This window comes from Polypterus senegalus, chromosome 8 (assembly GCF_016835505.1).
Source record: "Polypterus senegalus isolate Bchr_013 chromosome 8, ASM1683550v1, whole genome shotgun sequence".
In the NCBI taxonomy this organism is placed as follows: Eukaryota; Metazoa; Chordata; class Cladistia; order Polypteriformes; family Polypteridae; genus Polypterus; species Polypterus senegalus.
Genome location: NC_053161.1, coordinates 15,372,335 through 15,397,260, shown reverse-complemented (window position 1 = coordinate 15,397,260; position 24,926 = coordinate 15,372,335). Strand labels below are relative to the sequence as shown.

Sequence of the window (24,926 nt, the reverse complement as noted above, 5' to 3'; positions counted from 1 at the left end):
TAAAATACACATTACAGACTTTAAGGGTATTTGCATGCATTTCTGTCTCACCATGTAGAAATTACAACATTTTAATACAGGGTCTCCCCATCTCAGGGCATCATAATGTATTAATATTTCAATATTTTTTAAGTCGAAGTTATTTCATCACAAACATGGTATATATGCATTTGCTACATGAAACTGTGTTCTAAAGTTTAACGTTTTCTATAACTTTGAAAAGATTCATAGCCTGTCCTGGCAATTTATAATGGAAGTCATAGGGCACTGAGCACAACCGGAGAACAACAAACCAAAAACGTACTGAATAGGCAGCAAAATTTTCAATGTATAGAAGATATTCCTTTCACTTTTCCAATGAATGTCTTTGACATTCAAAAGGGACCTGGAAATAATAATTTTATTGTATATTCCTGGTACTATATGTACAGTGCTAACGTCAGAAGAACTTGGATGACTACCAAACAATACAAAACTGCTGTACCAGACAACATACTTCGCTGAAGGCTTAGAGAATGTGCAAATCTGTTGACAGAATTCTTTACAGACATCTTCCCTGAGGCAAGCAGTCATCTCCAAGTGATTCAAAACCACCATCATCATACTGGTGCCGAAGAAGTCCCCTGGCATCTTCCCTCAATGACTATTGAACTAGAGCACTCACACCTGTCATCATGAATTGCTTTGAGAGGCTACTTTCGGGGCGACTAGAAAGCCAGAATTCCCATATCACATGACCCTTTCTAGCTTGCCTATCACTCAAACCATTCCATTGAAGATGTCATATTGACTACTCTTCTTCTGAGGCTGTCCCATTTAGACAAGAAAGATACTTGTGCTAGGATTCTTTTCATTGACTTCAGTTCAGCTTTCAACACCATCATTCCCCAGAAGCATATAGGGAAATTGGGTCTGCTAGGCTACAACACAAGACCCCAGGCAGTCGATTTTAGAAATACCACTACCAGTACCATCACGCTGAGCACTGGTGACCCCCAAGAGCTTTGTGCTCACTCAGAATTGTACAACTTTGTAGAACTCTAACACCAACATTAAGTAGGCGTATAACACAATGTTAGTGGGGCTCACCTGCAATGGAGAGGAGTCATCTTAAATAATGGAGATATGACAACTAGTAGACCTCAATAGCCAAGTAGTTGCAGTAGTGCTTCCATTTCCTTTGGCAGCTGAAGGAGACAAGACTACCTCCCCCCATTCTCATTACATTCTACAGACCTCCATCGAGAGCATTCTAACCAGCTGCATCACTGTCGGATTTGGAAACTGCAGTGTCTCTGACTGCAAGGTCCTACAACGTATAGTGCACACTGTAGAAAACACTGTTGGGTCCTCTCAGCCCTCCACTGAAGACATCTTTGTAAAGCGTTGTATCCACAAAGCTTATAGAATTGTGAAAGGCTGTTCAACCCCCCTCCCACTGTCTCTTTGTCCCATTTACATTTAGCAAAAGGTACTGTAGCATCCAAAACAGTTTGGCCAGGTATTACAACAGCTTCTACTCCTTGGCTGTCCATACTCTGAACTCTGTGCTACTCATTTGACTTAAGATCTACCCTAGTATGAACTTATATGCAGTACATTTGTTACACTTGTCACTACTGTTGTTTTTAATTATTAAGTTTTACTGTTATTATTTATTATGATGTATTTAAAATTATTATTATCTATTCACTTAACTATTATTTATTTTTTTAATTATTTATTTTACTGTAATACAACTCTTCACCTGTCTTGCACTTGACCTGGGGAATGCCACTGTATGCTGTGATACCATGTATCTACCTGACTATTTTTCTTGAGGTAAGGATATGTTTCCTATTTGCTTGTGTGACAGCACTGGCCTTCACATGAGTTGTTCTAACATAAATATATATATGGAGTGAGTGGTTGTTGGACAGGAAAACAAATATTGACACAAGACACAAAAATGATCTTCTTTTAAAATGGCTGAATCTTGTAATTTTTTTTTCTTGTTTGTTTGTTTGAAAATGACATGTAGAAGCCATTTTATAATGTGTACATAATCTCAAGATGTGGATCAATGCACAGTATGTTTCGTGGTTTGAAAAATGGATGTATTTTCAAATTTTTAGGCTTTTGTTATCTGGTTGGGTCTTGTGCCCCATGTCTTCAATTGTATCAGGACAGGCATGGCAAATGCATATACTGTGTATACCATGTTTGTAAAGAAATAACTGACTTGAAAAACTAAGCATTTTTTGGAGTTAGAATGGTCTAAACGTTTAAGACTGGAAAGGCTGGATAAGATTAAATCATGACATTAACTCATAACTACACAGTCATTTTGATATGGAGAAAAACAAATTTAAAAAACGACCTGCAGCTTGTTCCATTGAAAGCTTAACTTTTTTCCTTTCTGGAGTCTTTGGTACTATAGCTATATATTTAATAATAACTTTTTTCCTTTCTGGAGTCTTTGGTACTATAGCTATATATTTAGTAAAAATACACTTATTGAACACTAATTGGAAAGGAAAAAAAAGAAAGCCATCCACTGTTCTAAACTTGACAATGAAGTAACAAGAAAACAAAAACAGATGAAAGCAGGACAGTTTTAGGTCTCAAAAAGAAACAATCTTTACCAAAACGTAATTAACAATGTAATTTAGAAACCATTTGGAAAGAGGCACCATAAGGCTAAAGCTAGAAACTGTAGGGTAAGACTCCCATCACATAAAGTATTTTTTTTTATCATAAGCATGCATATAAAATGCCCGTTAGTACATGATAGGAAATATATATATATGTGTGTAAACTTTTAGAAAAAGCACATGCACCAAAATGCAGTTTGCTAATGAATACAAACACTACCTTTGATGCGTATGATCTCTTGAATGCCAAGGCGTGGGGAACATAAATAGACTTTTAACAGGCAGGAAAAAAGGAAAGACAAAAAGCACAAATAAAAATGCAGGAATCATAATGATGAATGAATGCAATGGTAACATTTTCAAAATCAAACAGATTATAAATTAAAGTGAATTTGAACAAAAAAGCACAAGAACAGACATACATTTATATTATTAATACAAACAACCTAGATTAAAAATGCAGAACATACACATATTTTGTAATTACAGCCATTGTATAAGTGTAAAAAGAAACTGGATTTCAAATCACTATATATAGCATAATGGGAACAATGATAATGCAGATTTTAAATGTACAGTATATATTTGCAGAATAAATTTTATTAATTACAATTCATCAAAAATATGTGGGGTTCTGCATTATCTTAATATTTTTCAGCTACTGCAGATCAACTAACAGCAAACATGAAAGGAAAGGTTCTAGTGGATCACTTGTATGGAGTAGTTTTTCATAACAAATATGTAGCATAATTGGCTCAATTAACTACAGTACAGGTGGGTTTACAGAAATGGACCTCTACGGACATGAAGCGAGATCTCCACTGCATAACAACTATCTGCAAATATATGGTGCTACTGAAACAGTACTAAGTCAACTGGATTGTGTAATCAAATTTTTTCTTGAAAAAAATTAATGGAGATTTACTGTGTTTGTATAATGTGAGAATTTTAAGAGTTACTGCTTGTGACATTTCACCTTCTTTTGTTGCTGCCAAATTGCTAGTCTATCCACACAAAAAATGTACAAATGTGCTTTTTCCTGTTAAGTTGAAAATAAAATGTAATAAGTGGGTTTTCAATTCAAAAGCTCAATCATATTTGAACAGACTTCTCTGTCATGCACAAGAGCATTTTTATCAAGTGGTTTCAAGGCTATGAAAACAGACAACACTACTAAGACATAGATATAATAAAAGTGGTCTATGGTGAGAATGAAGCACTAAAACAAAAGAATATACCAATGTGTAACAATGCAATGAAATAAGGAATTGGATCCATAGCAAAGAATTAACAGAGCACGATAAAGGAGTAACTTAAAACTTCCATAGCCTACACTATACAAAAGGACGCTAGCACTGACAGCAAAACTGCAGACATTTTGACTTCTGTTCATTACACACACAAAGATGCATTTTAAAATGATATTTTGAAGTGTCTCCAACTTCCTCAGCATGAGACAGTACAGCACATTTTTGCTGTCTTAAAATGTAGGAGAGAGGAATTCCACAGGATAGGATGTTGAAATTCATGGTGCACTATGTATGGCTGGGCAGTGGGCTGGCTTATGCAGACTTATCATAGATGTTGCCCTTTCTGCAATAAGAATGCATTGCATGATCCACTGTGAGCAACTGGCAACAAAGAAGCTAATTGAGGTCCTTGCAGATATATTACACAAAGTTACTGCAATGGGTCAACTATATCAAACAAAATCCACTGTCTGCATGCTTATTTGCAAAACTTTGCAGTGATACAGGCTTTTAGCACAATTACGTTCACACAGAATCACCGTGATTGCCAAAGAAAACAGTGCTGCAGAGATTTTTTGTACATGAACTGTTGGCATTTTTCAGGGATGTTTGTGTACCCAGAACAAAATGGCTCTTCTTGCCTGTATAACTGGCATACTTGGAAAAGTTAATGAAATGAACATAAGCATGCAGAGGAAAAACAAATGGTATCATGCAGATGAGAGATTAAGGGATTTAGGGGGAAACTAGCATTCTGGAGAAAAAAATCTTTCGGAAGGAAATTGTTTTTTTGTCTGTTTTTGACAGACAAAAGTCTGGCTGATCAGTGACCCACTCACACAACACTGATCATTTAAAATGTATGAAGAAGCACTTCACGTCTTTTTTATAGGTCTGGATATGCCAGCATTTAACTGCATAAGACCTACTCCACTGCAATCCAAGTTCTGTGGATCTGCCAGACAAAGTTACAAAACAGGTGATTGAGCTGTCTTGTGACTGAATACTGCAAGTACTATATGCTCAAGTAGAATAGCTTTGGTTTGGAACCAAAGGTGATTACCCTGACATTTCCCTGTGTGCTTTAAAACTTTCAGTTTCCATTGCAAGCACTTACTTGTATGAAGATGGATTTAGTGATCTCGGTTGCCTGAAAATGTAGTACAGTTCCAGGCTAGATGTGACTGATAAAATGAAATACTTACTCAACTGTATCTCCAGACTTTGACAAGCTGCAGCGTGACATGCAGGCACAACTATTTCATTAGACATGATAAGTTCACATGTTCATTCATGCCAACATACTATGGTTTCATGTACTCTTAAGTAAAATAGTATAGTAAAATGTTCTGTAATATATACTGTAGCTCATCAAACAACAAATTGAATAGGAAGGCCCTGGGCTGAAATTTCAAATAACTGGGTTTGTGAAAATGATCAGATTTCAAAATGGGATCACGAGCCATAATGCAGAGGTTCACAACTTTTTTATTTCACGCAAAGAAGGTTCAGGAATGTTATTGAGTCTATATTGTATCATTCTTTTCTGGGAGACAGAACAGTTGTGAGGTCTTCAAAATATTGGAGAAAAGGAATAATGAACTAGAAAATGGCTAAAAATCTATTTTCTTATTTTGAAAAAGAAAGATTAAAATGACGGCATCTGAATTTTAAAATATAGGAAGTTTTTGGCATACAGGTATGACAAATGTTAAAGAACAACAGAAGTGATAGACAAACTTGAGTACAGGAACTGACCATTATCGGTATCAGGTTAATGTGGTTATTCTGAAGGTAAACTATACTGTCAGTGAAATAGTAAGTCATTATAATCTACAGATAATGTAGCTGTAAGGTTGGTTTAGTGTAAGGTATTAACTGAGTAGTTATTTACTCATAGCTAGGTAAAATTTTGTTTTCTTTGCTTGAATTTTATACTTTTACAGATGGAATGATAATTTAACTTACTAGTTATGTCTTAAGACATTAGGAAACATGGTGTTGATGTACTGGTTCTCTTCTGTTTGAGCTCAAGCAGTTGAAATAACTTAATAAAGCAGAAACAATTTGCTGATATGCAAGCTTCTGCACACAACTAGCTGGATTTGGTGATAGACATGCATCGATACAGTGATTTTATAGATAGAGATTTTATAACCCGTGCACGCATCTTGACAAATAAGTAGGCCTGGATAAAAATATTGATTTTCTGATTAATCATTATTTTTCATTTAAATGATTCTTTATTGATTCCTAAAGTCTCAAGATCAATCTTGTGAATCTTACCCTGGTCAATTACTATACAGTGATACCTTGAGATACGAGTTTAATTTGTTCCGTGACCGAGCTCGTAAGTCAAAATGTTCGTATCTCAAATCAGTTTTCCTAACTGAAATTAATTGAAATGAGATTAATTCGTGCCAGCCCACAAAAGACCTCCCCAATTTTTTGTTAAATGTTTTCAACATAAGAAAAATGTATTTATAAAGAACAAATATTGTATACAAACAAAATAAAACCGAATACATAAAAAAGAATCTAAAGAAATAAACAGATGCTGGCGAAGCCGATTAGCGTATTGTAATGTTTTTTTCTTTCACTTCACTTTTGCTTAACTTAATTTTCTTCTTCACTAGTTTTTTTCTTTTTTGCCACGCTTTCGTCATTTTCATTCGCAGGGTGTTTCAATAGAAACCTGTCCAAGGAGCTTTGTTTAGTCCTCCCCTTTAGAATGTTTCTGAAATGAGTTAGGCAAGTGTCATTAAATAGCGCCGTTGCACGATCAGTTTCCATTTCAATAAAGTCAAGTGTTAGGCAAGTGTCATTAAATAGCGCTGCTGCACGATCAGTTTCTTTTTAATAAAGTCAAGCGTTAGGCAAGTGTCATTAAATAGCGCCGCTGTACGATCAGTTGTAACTTTTTCAGGGTGTTTCTTTTCTTTAAGGTTCAAAACTTTTTCCCACATTGCAAACACTTCCTTTATCTCACTTTAAGAGGTAACCTCCTCCGCAATACTGATCTCCTGCAGAACCTCCGTATGTTGCTGTGTCTGTAGTTCCGTCAACTCCTCTGTCGTCAGTTCCTCGGAATGTGCGGGGACAAGCTCTTTGATGGCTCGTAACTCAAGACAAAAAATCGACCTAGTGACGGCTCGTATCTCAAAAAACTCGTACATTGGGGCACTCATATCTCAAGATACCACTGTATGTAGATTTTTGCTTATCTTCATTTTTGGTGTCCAATCCAGTAGATGGTGCTAATGCACATGCTAAGGCTTTCTACAGAAAAAGCACTTTACTATCTTGCATAACTTGGTGTGTCCTCTTTAACTGAAATCAACATCTTCAACATTTAAATCAGATGTGTGGCCAGATGAACATCCAGGGCAGCAGATTCCTACGTGACAATCACATATTAAAAACGAATGGGTACCACCTGTGGTGGATGTGTTGCAGACAAACGTACTGCATTCCAGTCACACCAGGAGCAACCTAGCTGCCTAAATGCAGAGCTGATGAGATGACTTGCTATCGTTCCAAAAACTTTTCTAGCATTTCTAATGCTCTATTCCATTCCATGACCGTTTCAGTCCCAAGTCTGTGTGTTGGCAAGTCAAATAAACATTGCTTCAAATAAATGTTATCTGAAAACAGCAGTGTCAGATCAGGGCAAGCATGAATATGACAGAGAATAAAACAGAAAAAAAAAAAACACGCTAACCTTAGCAAGTATCATAAATTTACACTGGCTGTTACAGACTCAAATCAAATGTATGTTTTTATTCTATACTAGTAAAAATAAGAGCAGCTCACTTTTCAAAATGGAGGTATCCGTGATCGAACCGAGAACATCTTGATTACAAGTCAGCAGTTCTTACCACTGCACCACCAAAGCGGTCGAAGTAAGGGCGTGTCAATGTTGCAACCTAATGCAAGTTCTTTTTCTGCAGTTATATCCTTGAATAAAAGCACACTTGTTTTGTTATACTTGTACCTTTTGTGAAAGTGTTTATTTGATATTTGGCCTTCAGGCTTCACATATTATACACTTCATGTCTACATTTTGTCAATTATTACTAAAACATGAAAAAGTTTCTGTTTTAATGAAGTGTTTACATAGATTGTTGTAAACACGGAACACACATTAAATGCATGTCTTCCAAACAATGATATATTATTTACACTATACAACTCCTGGCAACTCATTTGCAAGTAAACAGACTTGAACTGGGAGAACTTTCTGCCCTTTCTGCATTTGTGAGGGATAGGATAGCAGGCTGCTTGCTGCTTTTGTTGATCGGCACATTTACAAAACAAAAGACGCTGACAAGGAGGTGTGAAGGGATTTAAGGTGGGCAAGATTTTGTAGGCTTGCCACGTGTTAAGCACGTGGCAAGCTGTACTGTCTGTACTGTTGAAGTAAATGCCATGGCACTGTATTAAAACAAGCATCCCTCCCATAATATGTGTGGAGTCTTATGTGGCAATACATATGTTAGTTAAATTATGGTGAATTCTGAATGAGTGCAGTGCTGTGAAATTTTTTTTTTTAAAGATCAATGATATTTTGTTCCACACCTTCTAAATATTGTTCATTACTAATCAAGTATTTCTTCTTAAATACTGTTCATTACTAATCAAGTACTTCTTATTAAATGTCATTCACTGGTTATGCATGTTATGAACTCATTATGTAGAAACTCTTCAATTAAAGTGTTACTGAAATTTGTCACATTATATTAATGTTCTCAATGCATTGTTAAGTAATTCATAAACAAGCCACCATTTCAAATATATCAGTGCACATTAATTCGGTGAAGATAAAATCAATATTAAATTGAATCGGGACATTGTGAATAGGATTTGAATCAGGACATCAGTGTTGATACCCAACAATACAAAAAGTGTGCCAAATGTCAGCAAAATTGGTTCACAGGGGTCTGAGTTGTTTCACATGGATGGACTGACACGGCTATCACAGTAGGTGCTTCTCACATTATATGTGAACACATCTGAAAACCAAAGACACCACACTGCAGATGATAAAATAATGCAGTGGAAATCCCTTTAGACACAATTATAGAGGAAGAAGAGCTGTTGGCTGCATTAAATCAAATTATGCTTAAATAAATGAAAAAAAAATCTAACTATAACAAACATTTTTTTTCTTTACAGAAGTAATCATTAAGATTATATTTCTTTTGTTTTTATGCAACTCGTGTGCTTTAACATACAGTATTAAATATGGTTGTTCATTTCATCAATCCTATATACACACAAAATTGCTCATGCATCACATATTAGTAATTCCTGAAAATTCTAAATTTTCAGTATGTCATTTGCCAATTCATCAAACATGCTAAAACAGATTACTAGGTTATGAGCAGTTGAGTTTGCCATATGTACGTTACATTCATTGCTCTTAATACTGTATGTATTGTGCATCTACTGGTAAATGCACACTTGCATAATTCAAGTAGAAAATAGAAGATCCATTGCACTATGCAGGAAAATAAAACATTTTGCTTCACTGGTAAAACTAGACAGTAAGATGCATAGTGTGAAAATGTCTACCACTGCTCTATCTTCCAAATAAGCTACTGTATAAGCATTTTGAATCTTCAATAATACCTCTCACATATTTACAAGATGTATATGGAATCAATGGAAGCTCTGATTGTGGCGCTCGAGAGACTGAGTGAGGAGTCTTGAGTGTCTGGGCTTGTCTTGAGTGTCTGGGCTTGTGAGTGTCCTGGATAAAAACCAAGATCCAGGCCTTTAATGACCTCTTGGGCACAGCCATCAGCAGTGTATCTGTTTGCGGAGAGAGTGTTAACCTTGTGGAGAAGTTTACATATCTTGGCAGTGACATTCATGTCTCTGGTGACTCTTCCTATGAAGTCAGTAGACGGATTGGGAGAGCATGGGGGGGTCATGAGGTCGCTGGAAAGGGGTGTATGACGCTCCCGATATCTATGCAAAAGGACGAAGGTCCAAGTCTTTAGAGTCCTGGTGCTTCCTGTCTTGCTATATGGTTGCGAGACATGGACGCTATCCAGTGACCTGAGATGAAGACTTGACTCCTTTGGTACTGCGTCTCTCTGGAAAATCCTTGGGTACCATTGGTTTGAGTTTGTGTTGAATGAGCAGTTGCTTATGGAGTCTTGAAAGAGGCACATTACCTGCATTGTGAGGGAGCGTCAATTACGGTACTAGGGCCATGTGGGTGATGAGGATGATCCGGCTCGTAAGATCCTCATTGTTGGGGACCCAAGTAGCTGGACCACGCCAAGGAGTCACCCACGTAACACCTGGCTGCGGCAGAGAGAGGGTCATTTCCGGAGGTTGGGACTGAACCGTGCGTCTGCCTGGGGGGTTGCAAACCGGGATTCCGAGTTGTTTCGTCGTGTAGTGGGTGCGGCAACGCACTGTACCAGTGCATGCTCCCCCACTTGACTTGACTATATATGCCTTCTTCAGAGAAAATACAACAGCAATTACTTCCAAATACATTAATAAATGTTCTCATGCATTTTGCTTGTAGCCACAACTTTTCCCCAGTGTGCATGCAATGAATTTTGCTGGTAACATAAAAGCATACACCTACAGGTAATAACATAATAAAGGAAACACCAATGTAAATTCTTTTGACAGTGCCCGGGACCATCACAAGCCACCAGAACTTTGCATTTATTCTTGCCCCCAATGAAACCTGACCCATTGCAGGAAGCTGACCACCCACCATGAAAATGTTAACATTGATTTAATTTCCTTGCATGAGAAAAAATAATTTTATTTACTGTTTCTAATATATCGGGTACAAAGTAGTCCAATCCTGATTTCAAACATTCCTGCCAAATACACGGTGTAATTTACAATTCCTATAAAAAGTATTCCTCCCTTGTAAGTTTGCACATTGTATTATTATACCACATTCAAGCACAGTGGGTTTAATCTGTCTTTTAAACACTGATCAACAGAAAAAAAAATCTAATGTCGAAGTAAAAACATTTCTGAAATGCAACCTAAATTAGTTATTACAAATATAAAACACAAAACAATGTATTGCATAAGGACTCACCCCCTCCTAGTGAGTATTTAGTAGGTGGAACTTTGCAACCATTACAGCCTTGAGTTTATGTGGATAGGTCTCAATCAACATTACACTTCTGGACACTGCAGTTTCTACCCCATTATTCTTTGTAAAACTGCTCCATCTTTCTCAAGCTGCTTGGAGATCATGAGTGAACAGTCTTATTTAAGTCTAGGCCCAAATTCTCAGATGGACTGATTTCTGGACTTGGACTTGGCCACTCCAGGACATTAACATTGTTTTTAAGACATTCGTGTGTTTATTTGGCTTTATGCTTAAGAGTTATCATTTTGGTGGAAAACAAATTTTCTCCTAAGGTGCAGGTTTCTTAAAAACTGCATTATGTTTTCTTCCAGAATTTGTCTGTAGTTTGTTGCATTTATTTTACCCTCTACCCTCAAAAGCCTTCTAGGGTTTGCTTAACAGAAATGATGGTAGTTTTGTTATATTATGCACTGTTCAAACACAGACCTTCTTCCAGCTGACTTCAGAGACTAGTGTGTGCTTTTTGACAAACTCTAACTGAGATGTCTTGTGTGTTTATTTTGTTAATAGTGGGATTCTTTTTGCCACTCTTCCTAAAGCTGCAACTGGAGAACCACTGACAACAACTATTGTATGCAAATTCTTTCCAATCTCAGCTACTGTAGCTTGTAACTTCTTCAGAGTTCTCGTAGCTCTCTTGATGGCCTCAATTACTAGTCTTCTTCTAGCACGATCATTCAGTTTTTATGGATGGCCTGTTCTAGGCAGATTTCAAGCTGTGCTATACTCTTTCCATCGCTTAATGATTGATGTAACTGAACTCCAAAGGGATATTTAGTGACTTGGATATTTTGTTGTATGCATCACCTGACTTGTGATTTTCAATCACTTTTTCTCAGATATAATGGAATGTTACTTTGTCTTCAAGGTATATGTTAGGCCATAGTACTCACTCAGCACAAGCCGGACCTTCCAGATAAGGTTCATTTATACTTCATTCAATTAAAATCCCTTGACTACAGACAGGTTATCTCCCTTTAACTAATTATGTGACTTCTAAAACCAATTGGCTGCACCAGTGTTGATTTAGGTGTGCCATATTAAAGAGGGGGATGATTATGATGACAATAATACATTTTATTTATATGAGATCAAATATGTTGTGTTCTATGTTAAAAATGTAGACTACTTTGAAGAGATATATTTTCATTATTACATTAGCAAGTCTTTTTCTACTGATCAGTGTTGTGATTCACTGTTGAATAACAATAAAAATGTGAAACCTTCCAAGAGGGTGAATTCTTTTTATAGGCATAATAATGCTCTCCTTTTCAGTTGCTGGAGTCTTTCTTGCCAAAACAAAGCCAAAATAACAAGTAGCTGGGTAAGCTCAACACTTTTTACCTAACCTTAATGTGTACACCCATGAAGAATGATACATCCTTTTTATCCATCCATCCATCCTCTTTCGCTTATCTGAGATCGGGTCGCAGGGGCAGCAGCTTGAGCAGAGGATACCCAGACTTCCCTCTCCCCGGCCAATTCTTCTAGCTCTTCCGGGGGAATCCCAAGGCATTCCCAGGCCAGCCGAGAGACATAGTCCCTCCAGGATGTCCTGGGTCTTCCCCAGGGCCTCCTCCCGGTTAGACGTGCCCGGAACACTTCACCAGGAAGGCGTCCAGGAAGCATCCTGATCACATGCCTGAGCCACCTCATCTGACTCCTCTTGATGCGGAAGAGCAGCGGCTCTTCTCTGAGGCCCTCCCGGATGACTGGGCTTCTCACCCTATCTTTAAGGGAAAGCCACATTCTTTTTATATAATTTGCATTCCTCAATTACACAGGTAGTTACTTTATTTTGTCATTTCCTGTTTGAGGGTTTTTTATAAATAGGAAGAGTAAGAATACACGTATATCCTCACAAAAAAGTCCACCTAGATAAGCATAATAGCACAATGCATTATGCGTGGGATATTATAAATAATACATTTTAAAATTTGTATAAATATGTATGCATATCACTTGTTAAAGATGGTTTATGTATGTCCACTGCACTGAAGCACTACAGAAAGGGAAAGGGCTGAGCTTCCCTTATTTTGCAAAATGAAATTAAGTGCTCCTCCCATACAATGTGCAATTGTTGTTATTCAGATTCAGCTCCATTTACACAGATCTACACTTTTTTTGGCTAAAAGAGTATCTCCACATATAAGCCTAACCTAAAACTCCCTCCAAAAAGCTTATCACATTCAAGATATGCACTTGGAATCTGACATGTGTCAGGAAATGTACTGTGCTACTGAAACTCAGTTGTACCTTATTTCTTGAGTTTAGTCAAAAAGCAGCTCATAGTTTCCTTCTGTCCTTGCTGTTTAAGCAATAATTTAATACATATGAAACTAATTCATAAAATCTGTTCCTTTTGCATAAAAAAAACACTCATTTATAGTACTGCACATAGCTTTTTGCATTTCAATGACTCTATATATCTCTAAATAACTAATGCCAAAAGTAAAATATTTCATACCTGAGGTGTTATAATCATGTTTCATTTCCATACACAATAAAGTATACTGCATTTCCTAATTCACATTTCCCTAAATACCAAATATCTTTTGTATTTTTCCTAAGTGATCAAAAATAAGCTTTGGATATACATCTGCATTGTTTTAATCCAAAATAGTTTATTTTTATTGAAGTAGATCATACCTCCTCATTTTTCCTTTGCATGTCTGAGACAAGGTCAAATATGTCATGCAACCTCTGAAGCACAAAATTAGAATAAAATAGACAAATGAACTACATAAGTTGGGATAATATGACAAAATAAGAACTTTTTTTATTTTATTTTCTAATTTGTAGAACCCAATAAGTTAAAAATACACATTCACCTTTGTAAGGAGAGGGAAAACGTCATTTTAAAGAAGTGCTAATGCTCTACATATTAAGTTACCCTCTGTTACTCAGTAACTTACAGTATTAAGTTACTGTAACAGAGATATGCTGATTAGAAGCATGTTTCTTAGAAATACTCTTGCATAATATAAATGTATATTAAAACACTTCCAAATTTTATATAAAATAAATTTTTTCACATGCCAAAAAGTAGTATTTAAGTCTAAACATATTCATACTTTGTAGATATGTTTAACAGATGCACAGTACCACTTCTGCTAACACGAAATGAAACTGTCATTGATTAATTCTGATATATTTGTATGAGTCCCTTTTTAACTAGTATAAAGTAAGTATCCAAGAGTCCTTAAGTATAAACACATACACACACAAACAAACATTTACATGCAGTCACAAACTGACTTACGACTCCATTCACAATCTGCAATTTGGCAATATGTCAAATACAAAGTGTACAGGTCATTGCAATGGAGGCTAGATGCGTCTTGTGTGGGTCACCAGATGCATATTTCAACTTCTGGTAGAGAGTAGCACAAATCAATCCTTCAAGGCTCCACAGCCATACTCCAGGTCCATAATGGAAAAGCGGTGTGGGACGAATGTATGAGAAATAGTCACGTGGAACAGTGCAGATCAAAACAAATCTTAAAGAGCCCTCTATTAGTCTGAAAACAAGAAAGAACCTGTTTGTAAAACTCACTGGGGTCTGTGGCTGTGCACAGTTTTATTGGTGTTCCAGTCCGGCTGTAAGACCTTACAGGTGAGCTGGGAGACACAGAGCGAAAGACATGCTGGGCTTATTTCTTATTTTTAACTAACTTGTTTATTCAGTGATTTTTATCTCCCAGAGGAGGGCACTAATTTTTACACAATATTTTTTTTTTTTTGAAGAATCACAAAACTTATTTTATTTTCTTTAATACTGCACTGATGAACAAAAACCTCAAAAGCATTTTTGCACATTCTTGTTGTTCTATGTCCTCAATCACCCTAGTCCATCTTGGTTTCATGAATATCAGCGACCCAGGTCTCAGGGGAGTGTGCCAGCTGTCGGCATCACAGACCCTGTGAAATAATAATTACAATGAAATATTTATTACTTTTTACTAAATGGTTCTATCTTCTTTATGGAAGAAAAAAGTGTGAATCATCTGAATAGATTGTAAACAAAAAATATGTGCCAGCCAGCTGACTGAAGTCTAACTTCAAAAAAATGCTGCATGGCAAGACCAATCAGTGTTTCAAAGATACTTCTGCAGCTCCTCCAATGCCTCCATCACTGCTTCGATTCAGACTGTATCATTCAATGGCTGTCAGTGCTGCCATAAGTATGTGAGCTCTATTGGCTGGTTTTGGCAATTCCTAGAACATAATTATCCAAGAAGAATGACCTCAAATTGGTTGGCTGTAAATCTGTGCATGACTGATATAAAGAATATCTACAGTATATATGTTAGGCAGTTATTTTTTCAATTACCTCATCTTTCACTGAACATTACATACAATAATCAAAACAAATAAGTCACTACAAAAATCACCTCAGAAAGACACTCAATAGACAAAAATAAAATCTTGTGAAATGGTATCACTAGTTAAAAGTAATCTCCGGGTTCTGAGAGTGCAATAATAATAGTAAGTCAATGTTAGTAACATATGCTCCATTAAATAAATTTATTTTTTAAATTTCACAAATCAAATATAAATGTCTGTGATAGTGTTGAAAGGGCAACAAGTTGTGCAACTGTCCAATCTTCATCCTAGAATGTAATAATGAACTACAAGTAACATTTACCTTATCTTGTTATATTCATTTACTTTAGAATAAGGGCAGGTGTGCAGATAAAAATAAGGTGGAATTGGAGAGAGCCATCTGGCAGCTTAACTGAATGAGCAGCTGCCAAAAAACTATTTTGATCACAATCCAGTAAAAATAAGTGTTCCAACACACCTCTGTTTTAGATTTCTGAGAAGTTCGTTCCAAAACATCATCACAGGAGAGATCAGAGTCTTCAGAGAAACTCAAGTATCTACGCAAGTGAAGGTCTGCAAGGAAATATTAAACATTAGAAGCACAGCTACTTCTGTCATTTTAACACTTCAGTGGAATAGCTGAAAATTGTAATAAAAATGTGTTAAGTTTGTATAGATACTTGTGTTATTTCTGTATAATGAACACAATTCAACAGCCATGAATTCATTTTCCAAACTTGCTCACACAAATTTAGAGTTGTAAGGAGATGAAGACTATCACTGTAGCATTGGGGATGATTCAAGAACCAATCCTTGATGGAGCACTAGTCTTACCTAGAGTACACACCTAAACAAATTCTTATGTACTAGGCCAAGTTAAAATCACTTAACACTAAAGAGGGTAGAATGAGCAAACTCCTTAGATTGGGGTGGGATTTAAGCCCACTCTCTTGGATCTTTAAGGCAGTCATGCAAACCACTCTATCTCCATGTCTAATTAAATTTATTTCTGGTGAAAATAAGAACATGGCCCAAAGAATGTTATAAATCCTAAAACTTTCCCAAATTCCACAATCTTGCCATATGTTGATTGAAGAAATATATAAAAAAATCTAATTGATATATTTCACATTTTTAACGAACTTCATTTTAAATTGGTTAAATATTAAGATCATATACATTTCTGACAGGAGTTTGAATTAATCTTCATGAGAAAATAATACAAATGTTTTAGAAAAATTAATCATTCTCACCTGCTGCTTTTATTATTGGAGAAGCTCCTTTCTTTGCTGAATCCACAGTGGAGACACTAGATGGAGTGCTTGGACAGGATTTTTCATCCTTCTTCTTCTTTTCTTTCTTGTACCCAGAAAATACAGATTTCCAGAGAGATTTGGATTTGGCAGTTTCCTCTGAACTAAGCCTATCAGAAGCTTTACTTTCATTTTTTGACTTTTTGTCTTTTTTGTTTTTTCGAGGGGAGAATAAAGAGGACCTTTTTTTACTCTTTCCTCCTGCAGATCCATCAGAGGATGCAGCAGAGCCCTCCAAACTATGATCACCTGGAAGTGACAGAAATTTTTCAGGTAGTGTCCCATACTTAGTGGTCTCTGAGGTTTTCACAGATGGTACTTTTGCAGAACCATGTACCAAGGGTGAAAGTCTAGGTGTTGATGACTCTAAAGAAACATTCCAGCCAGCTTTACCTGGAGCCCCTTTGGAACCACCTGTTTCTTTCATTCTTGTAAGCTGTTTCGCCATAGCATCTTTTAAAGCTTGGCTCTTTACAGACTTTTCATGTACTTTCATCCTCTCTTCAGCAATCTCCTTGGCTTCTGGAGATATTTGTGGTAAAACTCTCTGTTTCACTGATACAGCTTCCCCGACTCTGGGTGTACCATTCTCCATAGTTAAGGAGAGCTGCAGTGGCAGCTTTTCTTTGCTTTGTTTGGTTCGGCTCGTTGGAGGTGTATAAAACTTTTCCTGAAGGCTACTATCCGGCGTTCTGTCATCATATGTGTCTTCAACATCATCTGCAAATGGGATTTCATCCACACTCTCCACAAAGGACTTTCGCAATTCTTGTTTTGTTCTTTGGCTCAGTACCTTGATAGTTTCTTTACCACAATGGAGTGGGGATGATTTGGAAAGTTGGTCTGGCACTGTTGCAGGTATAGAACTTTTCTCTGGTGCATTGTTCCAGCTGGCCTGGTGTTTTTTGACTCTTAATGTTGCTGGCTCCTCATTTTCTGGTGGGGGTGGTGGTGGGCTTGATGGTGGTGTAAGCATTGTAGACTCTGATGTGTTAAAGCTTTCGCTCGTCATTGTTTGTGTATTGGCTGTGCTACCGTTTAAGCCAAGACCTGAACTACTGCTAATATCTTTTTTCTCTGAATCAGTGCCTTTTAAATCTTTGTCAACAGAAGTTTTTAAAATCAATGCTGAAGGCAGTTGTTTTTCGAGAAGAACACTGCTTACTCTTGGAGTTGCTGGCCGTGATTGGCTGGGGTACCATTTTGGTTCTACTGAGAGATAATCTTTCACAGGGGGGGGTGAAAATTCAGAATTGGAATGTACAAACACTTGCTCTGGTCCTTTGCTTCTATCCAAAGGAGTAAGACCTAAGCTTTTTCTAATTTCTGCACTCTTCAGCCAGAACTCCTCTATAATATCTGATCTTTTAGTGGATTCTTCTTCTAATGGAGTAAAGAACTTAGATGTAGTCTCAGTTTCCACAGATGACTTGATCAAAGGAGTTGAGGTTGCTGCTGGTACCGGTTGAGTTCTAACTGGTGATTTAGGTGAAACACTAGAAGAAGTTTCTGGAGAAGGCAAAGGTTGTGAACAAATCGGTACAGAAACAGGACTGGTTGCAGGAGAACATGGTATAGATTGCATCTTAACAGGAGAGCTGACTGTAATAGCTTCAGGGAGTGGAACTGGTTGGGAACAAATAGGGTGAACAGGAATACCCTGTAAAGTTCCTGGAATATCCTGACAGGTTTTTCTTTCTATGCTGTCTTCAGATAGATAAATCTCTGGGAAAAAATGAGACTCTGGAGACTGCAATGCCACTTTTGGAGAAATTATGATCTCTCTCTATTAGAAAAGGAATGAGAAGAAAATTAAACTTACACATTATATTTGCTCTATGTAGTATTTCAACTTACAACTGCAATTACGCCCTGGCACCAAAACCACAGACTGAAGGCTCGATAACATTACAATTATAATGAAGAGGTGAATAAACATATCTAAAATGCAAAAGCATATGGAGAGGTTGTCAGAAATGGTGGTATGTAATACGGGAGAACCTCAGGGAGCTGTCCTGTCTCCCTTTCTGTTTACCCTCTACACAACAGACTTACAGCAAAATAACAGCATTTGCCATCTATAGAAATTTTTAGATGACTTCTCCATTATAGGTTATATTAATAAAGGAGACGAGTACAGGAATATTGTGAAGGACTAGTCATCATTATGGGGAAGGGTGTAGAAATGAAGCAGAGCTGCAAGTTCCTGGGGGTTCACATAAACAACAAACTGGACTGGTCTGGCAACACACTGGTGCTGTACAAGAAGGGCTAGAGCAGGCTGTACTTCCTAAGGTGATGTACACAGCAAGCTGCTGGAAATGTTCAAACAGTTCATAGTAGCCAGTGTGTTGTTCTACACTGCAGTCTACCAGGGAAACAACCTGATCTCAAAAAAAGCACAATGTCTGAAAAAAACTTATCAGGAAAACCTTCTCCAACACAGGGCAAATACAGGACACAGTGGAAGACCTTGGGAAAAGAGTATTTAGGGAAAATTGAATGTCATCATATCCCCTCTAGCCTTTCCAGGAGGCACACTCTTGTAGCACTTTTAGCCACAAGCTCATCGTACCATGGTGTGCTCATTAATGTACTCATTTATTCATTAAATTCATTTTAAAATTATTTATATTTACTTAATTTACATATCCATTTATTGATTGGCTGTATTATTTGTCTTGTGCGTCTGCATCCTTTATTTTTATGTTTCTGCTGCTGTATGCCTTGGGATTAATAAAGTTTATATAATCTAAATTAAGGCATTTATGGGTGTTTCAATCTTTGTGTGCAACATGGCACTTTTTTTATACTATTGTAAACTTATGGCTCAAAAAAAAAAATCAGCTGCTATATTTAACACTAGAATTACCAGAGCCTACGAGTAAACTTGCAAATCTGGCCCTCCTTAAATCCGTTCTCACCTCTCCATCAGCGTCTTTTGTCCTGTAAATGTGCCGATTAAGACAAGCAGCTGGCTATTCCATCCCCCACCAAGTTTTCCCAGTTCATGCCTTGTTTGATTATCTGGGACTGGGTGAACTGCTGGAGTTTTAGAGTGGAAATAATAGATCGTTATTTGGAACACACGCATTTCATGTGTGTTCTGTTTCTACAGTAATCTGTGTAAACACATTGTTAAAACAGAAACTTTTTCATATTTTAGTAATAAATGTTACAAAATGTAGGCATAAACTATAGAATGTGTGAAGCCTGAAGTCCAAAGATCAAATAAACACTTTCACAAAAGGCTCAAGAACGACAGAACAGCTTCCGGAGAGTAGTGGTAAGATTTGCCGACTTGTAATCAAGAGTCCCTGGTTCGATCCTGACTGTCTCCTGTATTTGCTGTTTTCAGTAGTGTTACGTTACTATTATACAGTACACACATAATTTGTTTTGCGCCTGTAACAGACCGTGTACATTTATAGTACTGTACTTGTAAAAGTTACCTTTTTTTTTCCACTTTAATTATCTTAGTCACAATCACCATACATACATCACCCTAGGGATCGGACGCGGTTAGTTTTTATTTGAAACTGGGAATAACTGTGGATGTGAGTGGTGTTTTGAGGCAATGGAACTGGACATTCTCTGATCTGGAGGGATGAAAGCTGACACACAAACGCTGCTGAATCTTCCTTCTTTGTATCTCACCGTCACTTAATTTTTTTTATTCAGTTTTATTGAGTGTTCCTGCTGCACTGAATAAGCTCACGCCTTCTGGTGCACGATGTCAACGCAGCATGGAGAAAAAAAGAAAGAGACAAATATATGGGACATTGGGTATAAAATTAATCAGAAAACATCATCGCAATAATGCATTATTATTTGAAAACGAACAGTGTCAGATCGAGTTTGAATATACGCTGGCGCTGTTACAGAAGGCATGAACTTATTCAGTGCAGCAGGATCAATGCACAATACATGCAATATTATCTGAAAACGAACAGCGTCAGATCGGGTTTGAATATACGCTGGCGCTGTTACAGAAGGTGTGAGTTTATCAGTGCAGCAGGATCAACGCACAGTACATGCAATATTATCTGAAAATGAACAGCGTCAGATCGGGCATATATTCAAACCTGATCTGATGCTGTTCGTTTTCAAATAATATTGCATTAGTGCGATGATGTTTTCACATATATTGTCTCTTTCTTTCATCTTACGGTTTGTAATCAGTGACCGCGTGTTTTTTTTCCCCCGATCTTGCCAATCCCCACATGTTGCTGTATGCTGTTTCTTTTGCACTCCAGGACATGCAGAGGACAGAATTGTACAGAGTAGTAAGTTCAGTGCTATATGCAATCATCAGATTCAAATGTTAACAGTTCACACACATGCAAGGATCATCCTTCCTACATTTACAACATGTGTACCTGTTACAATGTACACATTTCTCTCTATGCTGTGGTTCCTATCACACACCTGAAAGAAAGAGACAATATGTGTGAAAACATCATCGCACTAATTCAATATTATTTGAAAACGAACAGCGTCAGATCGGGTGTGAATGTATGCTGGTGTTATTACTTAAGAGTCAGATCAGGAGCTTACTCAGTGCGCGCAAGAACATGCAGGTGGCCAGTTGCTGTGTGCTACAACATGCTGGCGGTGATCAACGCACATGTACCTGTGCAAGACATGCATGGGGCCACTGAGAAAAGAAGAGTGTTCATGGCTCAGCTAGCAGAGGAACTTCGTCGTTGCATCTTACTAAAAAAGGTGATGGAAAAAGAAAAGGAGGATTCAACATTGACAAGCTTCTGTTCCAGAAAGCCGCTTTCCCCATTAAAGTAAACTGAATCAGGACGATCCTTGCATGTGTGTGAACTGTTAATATTTGAATCTGATGATTGCATATAGCACTGAAGTTACTGCTCTATACTATTCTTTCCTCTGCATGTCCTGGAGTACAAAAGAAACCGCATACAGCAACATGTGGGAACTGGCAAGATCGGAGAAAAAAAAACACGCGGTCACCAATTACAAACCGCAAGATGTTATGCAAATGAATATGAATAATGTTGCATCAGTGCCACAAATTTTTCTGAAATGTACTATACAGGTCATAAAACGAATATATTTTTTTTTTTTTTTGACATCATAGACCATAAGGTGCATACTAATTCAGCGTGAGCAGGAACACTTAATAAAATTGAATAAATAAAAGTCAAGTGACTGTGAGATACGAAGAAGGCAGATTCAGCAGCGTTTGTGTGTCAGCTTTAATCCCTCCGTATGAGAAAATGTCCAGTTCCATTGTCTCAAAACACCACTCACATCTCCAGTTATTCCCAGTTTCAAATAAAAACTAACAGTGTCAGATCCCTGGGTGGGGGGGCCTGGGTTTGGTAGTATGTATCGTGATCGTGATTTAGAGAGAATAAAAATGAAAAAAACGGTAACTTTTACAAGTCCTATAAATGTACACCGTGTGTTACAGATGCAAACCAAGTGTATGTGTGTACTGTATAATATTAACAATAAGAGCAGCTCACTACTGAAAACAGCAAATATAGGAGTGAGTCGGGATCGAACCACGGACTCTTGATTACAAGTCAGCAAATCTTACCGCTACGCCACGGAAGCTGTAGTCTTTTCCTTTAACCTTTTGTGAAAGTGTTTACTTGATCTTTGGACTTCAGGCTTCATACATTATATAGTTTATGCCTACATTTTGTCATTTATTACTAAAATATGAAAAACGTTTCTATTTTAAAAATGTGTTTACACAGATTACTGTAGAACTGGAACACACATGAAATGCGTGTGTTCCAAATAACGATCTATTATTTCCACTCTAAAACTGGTGGGCCGGATCTACGAGTTTTTTTCGTAGGCACTGATAATTCTAGTGTTAATAAACTACAAGTTTACAATTTTAGCTAAAAATAAGAATAGGTTTACGCTTGGTATGTGTATCCTAAAATGTTTTACATGGTTTTTAAGTCTACACAATAAGGTATCAAGTTCAGTAACATGCACATTTCTAAACTAAATCACTCAAAGTCGCAACTGACAAAACCCAGTGAGAACCCTTTCTAGCTGTAAATGTATTCCAAACCGTCTTAAATTCAAAGGCAGGAATATAATGATTCATTTATTCCCCTAAAATTTTCAGTTACTTCATTTGCACTTGAGTGTCCTAGAAGTTACTGAAACACTGCAATTATTTCAAAAGTATTCAAATTGATTAGGACATGAAATGCAATGTACAATCGGAAAAGAGAAAAAAATCCAACCTAATACAATTAAATGTAGAACTTTGATGAAATACACATACAATGTGTACATTATGTAAGGAAAAAGAATTATTCAATACCTCAGGTCCTTCATCTTCTGTAATTGTTAAAGGAGGCAACACTACATCACTGGTAGAATGAATGGGGCTTTCTGATGATGGCACTTACAAAACAAGAATAGTTAAATATCTTTCATTACTATACAGAAATATTGAATATGAAACTGAAAACAAAGCTGTATACAATTCAGCAATAAAGCATAATAGTAACTGAAATATTAAATATTCTGCTTCCACACTACTTTAAATAAGATATGAACTTCGAAGTTCTAACAAAAAACCTAAGGTTGCGGAATTCGGACTTTCTACATCAGACATTAAGATTGACAGTTTACATCTTACAGTTAAAGTATTATTCAAGATCTAACAATAACAACAAACATTTTCTGTAATCTATACTAATAAAAGGCAAAGCCCTCACTGACTGACTGACTGACTGACTGACTGACTCACTCACTCACTCACTCATCACTAGTTCTTCAACTTCCTGTGTAGGTAGAAGGCTGAAATTTGGCAGGCTCATTCCTTACAGCTTACTTAGAAAAGTTGGGGAGGTTTCATTTCGAAATTCTACGCGTAATGGTCATAACTGGAACCTGCTTTTACCCCTATACTGTAATGGACTGCAGCTCGAAGGTCGTGGGGGGTGGAGTTGCGTGTCACATCATCACGCCTCCCACATAATCATGTGAACTGACTGTGAATGCAGTACGTAGAAAACAAGGAAGAGCTCCAAAGAGCGCTGAAGAAAAAACGCATACAAGCATATTCAGAAGTGCAGCTAATGCTGAAACAAAGCACGGTATAAACCGTAAGTTTAAATTAAGTTTATAGATACGCTCCCGCTGCCGTTTGTCATGCCTTCGACGAATACTTTATTCGCGAGATACAAGTTTAATGAGAAGACACGAGGTATAAACGAGACTTTGGATCACTTTATAACGGAGTTAAAATTGCTGTAGCGTGAAACTTTTAAGTGCTAGGTCTTAGCTAACATTAAATAAAGCCGTGAACATCGCAACATCACACAAGAGAGCAGCTCATGTGAACTGACTGAACGCAGTACAAGTGATCACTTCCATGCATCAAACCTGTTCAAAAAACGCATTACACAATTGACAAGGTAAGAAAAGAATATGCTCCGAGCTGAGCTCCACAGCTAACACGGTCTTGCAGAAGAAACTTCGTCAAATACTCACAGAAAAATCCACAAGTTAATACACACGCTGTCTCTAAAGTTTCTCCACACTCAATGTATTCCTCGCATCCCTGTTATACCCTCTGATCTCCCATTTCAATTCAAAATGCCTCCAATTTCCAGTGAGGCTCCGCTTCACAATGACAAGTAATAAGTCTCAGGAACAGACCCTACAAAAAGTTGCCATTGATTTCAGGCAAGATTGGTTTTTCTCCTGGACATACGTTGCATTCTCAAGAGTGAGCTTGCACAGCTTCGTCATATTACAACCGGAGTGATGAACTGACAACGTGCTATACAAAGAGAACTATAACAATCTTAATAAACAAACAATAAAACAGCGGAGAACCCATGGATTAAATAAAAAGGCAGCTTCCTTGGTGAAGCAAGGAAAAAGGATGGTCTTATATGTCGTTTGTTTATAAAACAGCGGAGAAGCTGTGTAAAGGCTGCTTCACAAAGGACTTTGACTAGGCCACTCCAAAGTCTTCATTTTGTTTTTCTTCAGCCATTCAGAGGTGGATTTGCTGGTATGTTTTGGGTCATTGTCCTGTTGCAGCACCCAAGATCGCTTCAGCTTGAGTTGACGAACAGATGGCCGGATATTCTCCTTCAGGATTTTTTGGTAGACAGACCATCTATCACAGCAAGCCTTTCAGGTCCTGAAGCAGCAAAACAACCCCAGACCATCACACTACCACCACCATATTTTACTGTTGGTATGATGTTCTTTTTCTGAAATGCTGTGTTCCTTTTACGCCAGA

At 37.2% G+C, this 24,926-nt stretch overlaps 1 protein-coding gene across 21 annotated transcripts in view; it reads right to left on the bottom strand.

Moving 5' to 3' along the window:
• Positions 1-24,926, bottom strand: part of LOC120533808 (protein-methionine sulfoxide oxidase mical3a-like) — a 457,937-nt gene that overhangs the window by 42,824 nt on the left and 390,187 nt on the right. For 18 of the 21 annotated variants that reach the window (XM_039760797.1, XM_039760788.1, XM_039760784.1 and 15 more), the window contains 4 exons: positions 22,986-23,068; positions 16,601-18,446; positions 15,826-15,920; positions 2,854-2,904 (listed from right to left, as the gene is read on the bottom strand). In XM_039760797.1, coding sequence (XP_039616731.1) covers positions 2,854-2,904; positions 15,826-15,920; positions 16,601-18,446; positions 22,986-23,068 — 2,075 coding nt within the window. The remainder of the gene's footprint in view (positions 1-2,853; positions 2,905-15,825; positions 15,921-16,600; positions 18,447-22,985; positions 23,069-24,926) is intronic. The other 3 variants (XM_039760790.1, XM_039760799.1, XM_039760796.1) reach the window with 1 other exon arrangement.